We start from the raw sequence: 14974 nt of genomic DNA, 5'->3' as shown, positions 1-14974 counted from the left end.
AGCTGTGTTTATATAGTACACAGTTACAAGATATCTTCTAATTGATATGGAATATAATTCTGTCTCCTAAAATATATCAATCAGATATCTTCTACAAGTCTTCTAGTCCTCTAACTCTTTATGCATATCTTATTTTGTTTTAGTCCAGATCTTCTCCTGTAAATTAGCCGCATTCCTTATCCGAAGTCTTCCTGCACTTAAGTACTGATATATATATCTTCTGACACCCTAAGTTCTGATATTAAGTTCTGACGTTAGTAAGTTCTGATTTCAGTAAGTCCTGATAAGTCCTGTTGTTAAGTTCTGAAAACTAAACACAAATCAGATTAGACATGACATCTCAAATATATCTAACACACATACACCAAAACAGGGCTTCTCTTCTTCATCTTCATTTTAGCAATAAAATCTAATTTAGCCAAATCATTCTCTAACTTCTCTATTTTTCTCAACAATCCGGGAATTATGGTTCTTGACCTTGGGCACATAGGAGGATCGAACCAAAGATGGAAGTTACAAGAATTCTTCCTATCATCCTGCAAAAATTTAGGGGAAGAACTTAAATAACCTTTAAGCAAATCTAACTTCATTTCATGTACAAACTTGTTTACCATGAATCGAAAACAACCCCAGAAACGTCTTCCGGGATTCGCATTCGTCCATGAGATTCTTAGGACTGCTGTGGCACCACACCAACAATAGGGATTCATGTTCATGACCTTTTCCACAAAATATATACTGATACACACATTTATCAGACTATTATATAACCACAAGGGCTATTGGGTTTGGTGGGAGATTATTTTGTGTTTTGGAGGGAAGCAAATTTAGTAAACGACGTTTTTACCCTCTAGGTTTGGCCGATATGTTGTTTTAGTGACGAAAAGGATTAAAGGGAAAGATACATTATAATTTAGGGGCCAAAGGGTATGAGTTCATATTTTTGGGGCTTGTAGGTATAACCGCCCATACTTGGGCCAAAAGGTCATTAAGCCTATAACTAATTCAGTTTAAGTCATAATTTACTAATTTTAAGATTCCTTCACATTATAACCCTACCTTTTGGTAAGCTGTCCATATCTAAAAGTTAATGATGAAGAAAAAGGAGAGATTTATACGGTCTTTTTATATTTGTGTAACAAATTTAAATTAATTTGAATTATATTTTCATTTATAAATGACCTAAAAAGAAAAATATTTCAAATTTATCTGAGGAAAATTTTCTCAGGTGCCAACGTATTTTAGTATAAAATAAATAATAATATTTTAGTAAAAATATATAATACTATTTCATGATATAATACCCTCATGTATCAATGAGAAAATTTTTTAACCTCAAAAAATGTATGTGAGATTAACTCATGAATATCAATCTCATTATTTAAGTGACACGTATATTTTGGTAAATATTAATAAAATTTTGTATTTTTGACAAATAAAATAATTAAAACGCATAATAAAATATTGATGGTTATTTTTTTCAATAAAACATATATCCATTTTAATTGAAATTAAACTTATAACCTCCAAAACTATTTTCATTAAAACTCCGTCAAAAAATCTTCAGGTAGACTTGGGATTCTATTAGAGAAGTTCAAACTTCATTATACCAACATAACATTTGATACAATTTTTAAAATCATTAATAGTCTTAAACAAAACTTTTAAATATATTTATTAATTAATTATAGGGTTAAATATCAAAGTGGTCACTCAACTGAACGCCATATATATCAGTTTATTCATCAAAGTTAACGGGGTATCATTTGAATCACTAAAGTCATAATAAATATCATACATATACCTCAAAATATGTGCTCGAGAATTAAAATTTATTTTATGGAGTTCTATATATTTTTCTTGAATCTTATTACAACCAAATGAAAATGTATGAATTCTAGTATTTTGTATAATATAATAAGATTTTTTAAAATTTATATACTATTTATTTTTAATTTTATAGTCATTTTCTTTATTTAAATAAAAATAATTAGTAGATAAATTTTTAAAAATCTCAAAAAATCATCTAAAATACTATGAATTCATAACTATTCATTTGGTTGTAATAAGATTTAAAAAAATGTTTAGAACTCCATAAAATAAATTTTAATTTTCGAGCACATATTTTGAGGTATATGTTTGATATTTATTATTACTTTAGTGATCCAAATGATACCCCTTAAGTTTGATGATTAAACTGATATATGACATGCGGTTGACTGACCACTTTGATATTTAACCCATTAATTATATACCATTAAACTGATGACACATAAACAAATAGAAAAATTATATGGAAAAAAATTACAATAAATATAAGAAAATTAAATAAATTTTTATAGTCATTAGAAATATTATATATCAGATTTTAACTCTTGGTTAGTCATTATATTGAACAAATAACTTTGTTTAGAAGAAATCTAGTGAAAGCCGATACCAATTTTTGAGCATTCGGAAAAAAACTGATAACAGATCTAGGAGCTTTAATTTCTCTTACAATAAATAAAATAGTTTTTTCAATGCCACTTTATTTCCTGCAAGTTTGCAGAGATATCGGGCATAAGTCGAGTTGTCTCTTATTGACAACGACTTTACATTGCCAAAGAATTGTACCGGCACACGTCTTTTATTACTTAATTTATTACTTAATAAATACGGGACCATGACGGCGCTACGCCTGCTCTATTTATTAATTTTTTAAAAATTTAATATTTTGTATATATATATATGTATCTATGTATGTATTTATATATTTATGTGTGTGTATAACATCATATATAATATTTTGTATATTATATAACTTGTTTTCCGTTGTTTTTAAATTGTCGAGAAATATTTAGGAAAATAAGATAAAACAAAATAAATTAATTAATTGGGTTCAAGAGATTTTTTTCACGACATGTAATAAAAATTGTAAATATAATTTATTTTAAAAATGTATCATTCAAATTTGTGTACTTCTTTAAAATTATATTATGGTTTCTTTGATTTTCTTAATTATGACTTGAGATATAAATCGTAGTCTTATATTAGATTTTTAAATTGTATATCAATGAAATACGAGACGATTACTTAATGTAATAAATAATTTATTTATAAAAACTATACATATAACATATTATAATTTTAACAAATTTTTAAGTTTACCTAACCGAATTATATAATATGTTGTCGTGCCTTATAATGAGTAGATAAAAAATTATTTACCATTTTTTTTATAATTTAAATTTATAGTAAATGTCATGGTATCGTTTGGTTTACAAAAATAAATTAAATAATATTGCTTCAAATGTTGTGGATTTTCAATTGAAAACAAATTCATTGTGCGTTGCAAATTTCAATACAAATTTATCGCAATTTACAATCGGATATTTACTTTCCTTAAAATTCATATACAACATTACATATCAAATTTTCCTTTAAACTCAATTGCTATATTACAAGAAAAGAAAAAAAATTATTGAGTTTCATTATATAGAACTCCATGCATCCCTTTCCGGTTGTACTTTTTGGTGGTTAAATTAACCAACTTTTAATCTAAGATTAAAATTTATTTATTGCCAGTTTCTTGGTGCCTCTAAAAGATATAAAAGAGGATTTAAAATAATTGTGAAATTAAAACAAAATCAAGAAATGATAATTATCTACAGTTTATCAGTGTCGTCTTCGAAGACGCCTTATATTCTAACACTAAAAAACTATAATAGAGGATATACATTAATTTTGAAATTGTAATAAAATCAAAATAAGATATTTATTGATATAATAGAAGATATATAATAATTTTGAAATTGGAATTAAACCGAAATAAGAAATTTATGGACAGTTTATCGGTGTCATCTTCGACGAAACCTCGTATTCTGCAATAAAAGATATAAAAGAGGATATACAATAATTTTGATATTGAAATAAATCAAATTAAGATATTAATTAAAAGTTTCTCGGCGTCGTCTTCGACGACGCCTCGTATTTCACAACTAAAACAGGTTAAAAAAGGATATACAATAATTTTGAAACTAAAATATTTTAAATCAAAATAAGATATTTATAGACAATTTTTCAGCGTCATCTTCAACGAAGCCATGTATTCTAAAACTAAAATGATATAATAGAGGATATACAATAATTTTCAAATTGAAATAAAATCAAAATCAGAAATTTATGGACAGTTTTTTGGCTTCGTCCGACGAAGCCTCGTATTCTGCAACTAAAAAGATATAAAAGAGGATAACAATAATTTTGAAACACAAATAAATCAAAATAATATATTTATTGAAAGTCTCTCGGCGTCGTTTTCGACGACGCTTCGTATTCTGCAATTAAAAAGGTATAAAAAGAACATATACAATAATTTCGAAATTGGAATAAAATAAAAAGGATATTTTTACTTGTTTTAATAATATATTCTACTATTAATTATGAGTAAAATTTTGAAATTAAATTTTAGTAAAATGCAAAATTCACATATTTAAGAAAATCTAATATAAAAGAAAAATAATATATAAAAGAAATAATATTATTATAAAAGTAATGTTATGAGTACTATATCATCCTTAAAATCTTAAAACTTTTTATTATTCAAATTGACAGTAAAATTATATGTTACATAACTAATTAATAAATTTTGAAAAATACATAAAATGTTATTATATATCTCACGTCTATTTTTTTATTAATCTTATTAATAAAATCTATTAATTATGTATAGTTCATTAGTTATTTAATAATTATAAAGTAAGATTCGTAAATTCATAATATATAATATATGTATGTGTATATGTTACTGGAGGCACCTTAGTGCCACATTTTATTATGTTAAAATAAATTTTTTACAAATATAAAAATATGAAAAATATGTGCACAATTACATAATTTAATTGGTGGTTAAGAATTATCTTCTTTCTTAGGTCCACTTGATTCACTTCAAGATACTCAATTATAATGTTATAAAAATTCAATTATAATGTTATAAAAATTTGTAATGTTACAAGTCATATTAGTCAAAAAGAAGTTATGTGTATAAAACTACCTTAATAAGCCTGAAAGGTTGGCTCAGTTGGTTAAATAGAAGAAACTATCCTCTTGGTCAAAGGTTCGAATCCCACGAGACGAGAATTTATGATTATGTCTCTTGAGCCAGAGTATGTCGCTTAAATGCGGTTTACCTTGATCACGTGGTTGGCAGGTTATTGCGTGAGCCCGTAGGGTTTACCAAGTGTGAACTGAAGGGTAGCGGCTGCGAGTTACCTACGATAAAAAAACTACCTTAATAAATAATAAAATAAATTATTTAGTAGTAACATTTTTTTGTTAAACAATTCAAACTTCATTTACTAATTATAAAATCTTTTTTTACAGGAGAATATCTTTTAAAACAATCTTACAAATTATACTATAAAATCTAGTATTTATAATAATATTTAATGATAAATGAATGAGCCCATTTCACTTTGTATTAAAGTCTAGGAATTAGTATTAGAATTAGTATTTTTATTTTTCAAATTATTTTAAAAGTGACAGATAAATATATTTGGAGTATATGAAATGGATAATTTTTATACCACAATACTAAATTTTGAAACGATGTAGTGCACTTGATCTAAGGATATTTTTTAAAAATAATAATAAAAAATTTATTGTAGTGAGAGACTGAACAAAAAAATGATATATTAGTGAGATTAAAGATTTATCTTGATTCAAAATCGTGTGAGTATATCGTATTATACCAAGTTAGTTGAAAATATTTATTTATTATTTTCAATCTATTTTAAAGAGAAAATTGGTTAGAGAAAATTTTATAAATAATTCATTTACTTAATAATCTGAGCATATGTTTATATTCTCAACATATTAAGTATATTAAGTGTTATAGAAAATTGGTACACGCATCATATCACATTGAAAATTAACTCTCGATAAACATATTTGGTAACTTTAATGGAGGTGTTAATAACAACATAAATCTCTCCTTTGTATATCTATTTTTTTATCGTAGGTAACTCGCAGCCGCTACCCTTCAGGTGCGCACTAGGTAAACCCTACGGGTTCACGCACTAGCCTGCAAATCACGTGAATCAAGATAAACCGCAATTTTGTATATCTAATTTGACAACATTAAAGTCAAGTGGATGGTTGAATGAAAAATTAAATGATTTCTATATTTAAGGTGTACTAATTTTATACAAAGGAGATGACATACTCTTCTCTGCAGGTCTTATCATTGCTATCAAATCCTGAATATGAACATTTGAATTTGCTAATTAAGTAATTTAAAATTTTATAAAATAAGATTCAAATTTTTTTAAAGAATATAATTTTCATAATGCAAGTTTACCTTATCTAATCATATAATAACCGATATTATTCGACGGTGCCACACGACGCCGTCTCGTATTTTATTATATAAAAATATTTATTACTAACATATATCAATTATGTGTAGCTAGTTTAGTATTAAAATTTTATATAATAAAATTCAAAAATTTATAATAAATTATTATTTTCACAAAATTGCAAGTTTACCTTGTATTATCGGGGATAACTCGAGTTGTCTCTTCTTGACAAGGACTTTACATTGCCAAAGAATTGTACCGGCACACGTCTCTTATTACTTATTAAATTGGAGGTTGCTTAAGAAATAGGATTTTTTTTGAAGCCTGTTTATAAAATTCCGAACTTTTTTAAATTTTTATTTAAAAAAGTATATGATCTATCAAATTATTTTTGTAAAAATACAATTTCAAATACAATTCAATACAATTTCGCAATAAAAAAATTCACCTTTTTTATAAAACCTAACAAAATGTATATAATTTGATTTTGATTGTAAATCATATTTTACAATAAGTTTCAAAAAAAATAAAATTACAAACAAATTTAAAAAATTAATATTTTTGATAATTTCTCAATTAATTCAAATTTTGTTAATATGAAGTATACTAACAAGTTCTTGCCATGAGGTGTCTCTATAAATATTCAATGTTTTTATATTATATGAAATTTAATATTTTTATAATATTAAATTCAGTGTTAGTGAAATCCAGATAAATATAATAAAACATAATTTAAGATTAAAACATAAAACATAAATATTAAAATTATTAAAGAAATAATCAACATAAAATATCATCCTAATATCAGGTTCAATTCTATTTAATAAATTTTAATGTTTTTAATATTAATCTTGTAAACACATGTTGCATGCTTCACATCAGCTAGTAAATATAAATATAGCCATATGGTAAAAAAAAAGGAAATAAAAAAGTGAAATATGCTTCACATATGTTTATAAATATAGCTGATTTATACTTACTAACAGAATTTGGTCCTTATTTTTTAGATTAGTTCCATCAGGTAGTAATTATGTTATGAACCAATTCGATGTCTTGTCCTTGGTTCATAATCTCTTCTGTCCTTACCAGATTGACAAAACATAATTAATGGAACTAATTTTTTCAAAGATTGTAATCCAATCATCACAATCCTCATCATCCTTACCCTTATCGAGACGGAACATGTAATCCCAAAGTAATTTAAGGCAAGAAAAAAATGATTCCACCAGTACAAAAAAATGCCAGGTTCTTGCTTTAACACAGCTTTAACACAGTTAGGTCCATTATTGGTGTTGGATCACCAAGCATAGCATCCAATCCATCTGATATAAACACTGAGCTAAAACACGAACTTTCGAGTAACCTGCAGGGAGTCCAAAATTTAAGGAAAGCTGATGTTGATGTTACTTATGAATCTGTAAATAGCAGGAAAATAATGATAGTGGTTGAATCAAGCATTGAAGCCAAGAATGCACTTCACTGGGCTTTTAAACATTAATAGAGCAATATACAAATCTGGAAATGAGAATCAACCAAGTGTCAAAGTGATAATCATTCAATCATGCCTTCAACAGCATCCTTTACATATAGCAAGCAACAAACTAGCAACAAACAAGGGATAAAGAAAGACAACCATGACTTTGTACTATTACAGTACTTAAACTAACAAGAAAGATAAAAGAGACAATTATGAGAATGTGGTCCTAAAGGTTGTTTTTGAGAGAATAGTGATATGGCTTGCAAGGTGGCACAACAGCAACGTACATAATCTACATTACTCCCCTTCAAGCCGAGCTGGAGACGCAGTGGAAGCTCCAGAAGGTGATAGTGTTGTTTCACCGAGAGTGGCTTTGTTAATATGTCTGCAAGTTGAGACCCAGAAGGCACATAGGAAGTTTTAATATCGCCAGCCTTCACTTTGTCGCGTATGAAGTGGCAATCCACTTTAATGTGTTTGGTTCTAGCATGCATCACTGGGTTGGCCGCAATAGAAAGAGATGCCATGTTATCACAATGCAGAACTGCAGGTGGCAAGGAGGAGAGGCCCATGTCTTTCAGGAGAGCAGATAACCACGTTATTTCACATGCTGTAAGTGCCATGGAGCGATACTCCGCTTCAGCAGTCGAACGAGCTACAACTTGTTGTTTCTTTGTTTGCCAACTCACAGGAGAGTCACCCAGAAGCAAACAAAAGCCAGATGTTGATCGACGAGTTATCGGACAATTCGCCCGATCACTGTCTGAGTATGCTTGGATCGAGGGACGAGATGCAGATGACAATAGAACACCCTGAGACGGATTGCCTCCTAAATAACGAAGTAATTTCATTGTTGCTTGAAGGTGGATATCAGTAGAGTGATGCATAAATTGGCTCAAGATGTGCATAGCAAACACAATATCTGGATGTGTCACTGTCAAGTATATAAGTTTTCCAACGAGTCTCTGATAAAGGTGAGGATCTATGAGTGCGTGCCACTTGTTGGAGTCAATTTTAAATGAGAGTCCATTGGAAATTTGAGGGATGATACATTTGCCATACCGAATTCATGTAGCAAATCCATCGTGTATTTCTTCTGTGAAACGAAGAAGCCAGCTGACAAGCGAGCAATTTCAAGGCCCAGAAAATAGCTCACTGCACCCAAATCTTTCATGTGAAACTGCTTGGCCAACATTACTTTGAGGTGCTCGATCTCTGTATTAGTGTTTCCAGATATAAGAAGATCATCAACGTAAACAAGAACCAATGTAATTTTCTCACTCGAGGTTTTTGTAAACAAGTTGTAGTCAGTTTTCGATTGCTCATAACAAGGGTTCAACAATGTTTCAAATAGTTTGCTGAACCATTGGCGTGGTGCCTGTCTGAGCCCGTACAATGATTTTAAAAGTTGACACACCCATTCACCAGTTGACCAATTTGCAGCAATGTGGACAGACTCAACAGTAATTCATGATCCCATGCCATTGTACCCTTGGGGAAATTTCATACAGACAATTTCATCAAGATCTCCGTTCAGGAATGCGTTAGATACGTCCATTTGTACTGTTTCCCATCCTTGTATTGCAGCCACAGCTAAGAGAGCACGAACTATTGTTAATTTCGCGACTCGAGCGAATGTTTCTGCATAATCAATGACATAAATCTGTTTGCATCCCAGAACCACAAGCCTTGATTTGTACCTTTCAATTGTTCCATCAGGATTGTATTTAGTTTTGAAGAGCCACTTGCACCCAATTGCTTTCTTTCCTGGGGGAAGTTTAGTAATTTTCCAAGTATTATTTTCTTCCAAGGTTGTTAACTCATTATTAATGGCTTCTCTCCATCTCTCGCTTTGCACAGCTTGTTTAAAGCTGGTAGGATCGTTGTTGAGTGTCAAGTTTGCAGAGAAACACTGGAACTGATCATTTATCACCAGTTCAACAATGCTTACAACATTTGTAGATGTGTGCACACTGTTTACATAATCTACCAACCAAGCAGGCTTATGAGTGACTCGAGAGGATCTCCTAACTTCAGGTGGTGATGTGTATGAATCATTGTCTTATGTCTCATCAGTTGGATGTACATCCTCGAACACTATGTCATCATGGCACTAGGTACTAGGCTGATGCATCTTCACAGGTGTAGGTTGTATATAAGAATCTGAACTTGCATTATTGAGAGGAAAAATCATCTCATGAAAGATCATATCACGAGAGAAAAATGTCTTCTTGGTTGTCAAATCCAACAGAATATAGCCCTTTTGATTTTCGGGTACCCAACAAAGACACACGGGACTCCCCTTGGGCCGAATTTATCACCATTTTGAGATGGGTTCGCAGCAAAAGCAAGGCACCCATAGGCCTTCACACGATCATAATATGGTGGTCGTCAAATAAGGTCTCATATGGTGTTTTATTCTTCAGAACTGATGTTGGAAGTCGATTAATCAAATAAACAGCAGCAAGGACACACTCACCCCAGTGTTCCAATGGCAAACCAGCTTGGAAACGAAGGCATCTAGCAACTTCAAGCACATACCTATGACGTCGTTCCACACAAGCATTCTGCTGTGGTCTATTGACACATGAGGTTTGGTGTATTATTCCATTATCTGCATAAAATTGTCGACAGTTGACATCACCAAACTCTGCTACATTATCAGATCGTATGGTTTGTACATTCTGTTTGAAGTGCACACCAATATAGTTGTAAAGGGATTTCATGGTGGCAAGATAATCTGATTTATGATGTAGGAGATATACCCAAGTAACTCTAGAGTAATCATCAACTATGGTGAGAAAATGTTTATATTTTCCTCTTGTAGCCACTCTATAAGGCCCCCACGTGTCAACATGTATCAGTTGAAATTTATCAGAAGCATGTGAATTACTCAGGTCGAATGAGAGTTTAGCAAACTTAGACATTGGATAAGTGACACATATTTTATCAACTGGCAAGGGATGGTGTCTAAGAAAAGGTATATACCTCAATTTGGTGATGGGGCATGTCCCAATCATGTGTGCCACAGTGCGTAGTCTAATGTTGGGTGCTTCGTGACAGAGTTAGAAGTGATCACAGCAAGCTCATCCTTGAGATAATACAATCCATTGAGAAGTGCACCACTTGTCCGTGTTTGCTTTGTTGCTGCATCAATAATGGTGCATCCTTTTGGGTGAAAATGGACCACATAGTTATTGTCCTCAGAAAGCCTGTGAATAGACATTAAATTATGTTGAAACTGAGGCACATAAAGCACCTTTTTCAAGACAAGACCACTTTTCAGTATTAAGTTGCCAATATGAGTAATCTTTGCACTGGCCCATGTTGGCAACTTAATAATTAGATCAGGAGGAGCTGGTCGAACATTGCTCAGTATATCAATGCTAAAGGTCATGTGATCACTTGCACCAGAGTCAACAATCTAGGTTGTATTATCAGTCATAGACATATGACAAGACACCATTCCAGAGAAACAGTTTTCGAGCTCATCATCAGTAATTGACAAGGAAGCACTATTCGATGCAGCTGTCTGAGGTAACATTTTCAGAAGTTGCTGCAATTGTTGAGTTTTCAAGGTCATATCAGAAGGAGGGCTCTCTTGTACAACATGGTTAGCACGCCTAGGCTGCTTGGGAGCAGTAACGGTAGACTGAGGCTTAGAGGTGGGAGGTTTATACTTTCTATGCCAACGAGGGTAGCCTATTACAGTCCAACACCTATCCCCACTGTGATTCTTTTTCCCACATGCCTGACAAGCTGGTCCTTTATATTCATTCTGAGATCTGCCATACATAACAGCAGCATCTTGATTTGCCAAACCAAACAAGTCCCTTTGTGATTCTTCTTTTTGCAAAGTGGAAAATGCAACATCAACACTAGGGAGGGGATTTTGCATTAAGAGTTGAGAGCGAAGGGCAGCATATATATCATCAAGACCATTCAAAAATTGAAGAAGACGTGACTCAGCTTTATATTCATCAATAGCAGAAATAAAAGCTGTAACATCTACAGCAACAGTAGTAATCACTGAGAGTGCATTCATGGACTCAATCTCTTCCCAGAGGCTACTCAAGGTAGTGAAATAGTCATTGAGTTTCATATTATTTTATCTAAGTGCATACAGATCACGAGTGAGCTTATATTTTCGAGACCCATTACTTAACAAAAAGCGTTTTTCAAGATGAGACCTACCTCAGATGCATAGTTTATGAAGATGATGGATTGTTTAATACCATCAACAACATTATTGTGCAACCATGAAACAACAAGGTCATTACAGGTGTCCCATTGAGCCGCTTGAACAACATCTGAAGCATCTCTGGGAATAGATCCAGTCAAGAACCCTAACTTGCGTTTAGCAGAGAGTTGAATTTTAAATGATCGTTTCCAAGATCTGTAGTCCGAAGCACCTTGTAACTTGAAGACACTTACAGACAAAGGACCATTTGAGGGATGAATGAAGAGTGGGTTTTGCATATCAGCAAAAGTGAATCTTGTGTGATTCGCCATTTTTGGTAAACAGACACTCAAGCTTTCTCAGATCTGAAACAAAAATAGATGGAGAGATGATGAAAGAGTATGACACAGTGTTAGTTGAATTTAAAAACAAAACCAAATAAGCATATGTAATAGCTCCGATACCATAAAGATTAATAGTGCAATATGCAAATCTGGAAATGAGAATCAACCAAGTGTTTAAGTGATAATCATTCAATCATGCCTTCAATCTATACATCATCCTTTACATATAGCAAGCAACAAACTAGCAACAAATAAGGGATAGAGAAAGACAATCATGACCTTGTACTATTAGAGTACTTAAACTAACAAGAAGGATAAAATAAACAATTATGAGAATGTGGTCCTAGAGGTGGTTGTTAAGAGAATAGTGATATGGCATGCAAGGTGGCACAACAGCAACATACAAAATCTGTATTAGATACCCTACATAGCCAAGACTTGTTATTTCTTCTTTATGTCGCCAAGCGTTCTAAGTCAGGACTAATAGGTTACTGCTAGTCTGAAACCTCACTATCTTTTATTTCAATACCCCTCTTGATCCTTAAAATTTCAGATCATAATGTTTTATATCGAATTCTGATACTGTATAAATTATTAAATGTATTCTAGCAGGCGAGAGAATCACCAAGAAGAGTCATCCAACTCAAAGGGTCCCTGATTTTCTTTCTTCTATGAAGAACATGTGTGAACTTAAGAGACCAGAGGTTGTCATTATGACATAATCTGTTATAAATGTTATTTACATTTTTTTTGATAAATTAGTATAAGTTGAAAAGAAGAAAATTGATTTTTTTATCCCTTCCCAACATTTATGGTCCATTTCTTAAATTTGTTACCTCTTTATCTTTGTTTTATTTTAACTGATATTTGACTTTCTCACACGTATATTAAGGCTAAAAGAGTTAATATTGGACAGAGTATAAAACTTTAAATTAGTAGATAAAAGATCTATATATGTTAATGTTAAAAAACCGAGATTGCAGTTGTAGAAGGAAAAGAAAAAGGTCCGACAGTGATGGAAGAGGTGGATATGCTTATTCTAGGCATGAAAAAGTGGTCCATATCATGGCGGATACTGATGATGTGGGCTGGAAATTGGCAAATTTGTCGTGATGGGGTTGTGGAATACTGCATTCGGAATGCAAGTTGCATTGCTATTGCACTGATCAGGAAACACAAAGATGGTAGTTATTTGATCAGTACTAAGCAAAGCGTCACAAAAAAATATTGGCTCTTGGCTTGATCCTACGGGTTTAGGATTCATGATTCGTGCCTGTTAGAAGGAATTACAGGTCGTGCCTTCTGTATTACATTATCATAAATATATACATGAGTTCGGGAGTTACAAGAAAAGTATATATTTATAATATCTCTGACAATATTTATATAATCATCTTTGGTATCAATATATATATGCTAACACATCCCCACAGTCGCAGTGGGAGGTAAGTGTACATTGAGACTACTCCGAAAGTCTTCAAACAGAAATTTTGGCAACCATTTTGTAAAAATATCAGCATATTGATGACGAGAGGGTACATGAAGTACCCGGACCTCACCACGGGCTACCTTTTCATGAACAAAATGTATATCTAATTCAACATGTTTCGTCCGCTGATGTTGTACAGGATTACCAGAGAGATAAGCAGCACTAACATTGTCGCAATAAACCAGAGTAGCCTTTTTCATCGGACAATGTAACTCCAAAAGCAAATTTATGATCTAACAAGCTTCTATAACCAAATTTGCAACCCCCTATGTTCTGCCTTTGCACTTGAACGAGAGAGGGTGGGTTGCCTTTTCGAGGACCAAGAAATGATATTGTCCCCAAGAAAAACACAATAACCCGAGGTAGAGCGTCGGGTGTCTGGACAGCCACCCCAATCTGCATCGGTATAAGAAATTAATCATGTAATAGAAGAGGGATACAGGTGTATACCAAGGTCAAGAGTTCCTTGCAGGTAGCGTAATATACGCTTTAAAGCATTCATATGATGTTCTCGAGGATCATGCATGTATAAACAAATTTGTTGCACGACATAAGAGATATCAGGTCTCGTAAAAGTTAGATATTGAAGAGCACCTGCAAGACTTCGATAATCAGAACTGTTAGATATATTTGATAATGTCATGGCTAATATGATTTATGTTTAGTTTTCAGATCTTATTTAAACAGGATAAATCAGTACTTACTGGAAGTCAGGACTTAAGGATATCAGTACTTATATTATCAGGAGATAATTATCAGAAGATGGATATCAGAACTTAAGTACTGAAGGACGTTCAGATAAGGACAACAGCTGATTAAATGAAAGAAGATCGAGATAAACATAAGAAGAGATATGCATGAAGAAGGAATTCTATGAAGAATAGAATACTTGGAAGAAAAGATATCTGATTGATATATTTTAGGAAGCAGAATTATATTCCATATCAATTAGCGATTATCTTGTAACTGTGTAGTATATAAACACAGACATAGGGTTTACACTAAAAGTGTTATCATATTCGAGAAGATTATTCATTATAACCCTAGCAGCTCTCGTGATATTTGTTCATCACTGAGAGGTAACAGTTCCATACTGTAACAGAGTTTATTGTTTCAATAAAGTTTATTTTCTGTTATTTGAGTTATTAAAAG

At 31.7% G+C, this 14974-nt stretch overlaps 1 protein-coding gene across 1 annotated transcript; it reads right to left on the bottom strand.

Annotated features, from left to right (window-relative positions):
• Positions 1 to 11970: 11970 nt before the first annotated feature.
• LOC141665059 (uncharacterized) lies at positions 11971 to 12321 on the bottom strand. The gene has a single exon (XM_074471042.1). The coding sequence runs from the start codon at positions 12319 to 12321 to the stop codon at positions 11971 to 11973; it is 351 nt and encodes a 116-aa protein (XP_074327143.1).
• Positions 12322 to 14974: the final 2653 nt, after the last annotated feature.

This window comes from Apium graveolens, chromosome 6 (genome assembly GCF_009905375.1).
Source record: "Apium graveolens cultivar Ventura chromosome 6, ASM990537v1, whole genome shotgun sequence".
Classification (NCBI taxonomy): domain Eukaryota; kingdom Viridiplantae; phylum Streptophyta; class Magnoliopsida; order Apiales; family Apiaceae; genus Apium; species Apium graveolens.
The sequence above is the reverse complement of the archived record's forward strand: the minus strand, read 5'-3'. Positions and strand labels throughout refer to the sequence as shown.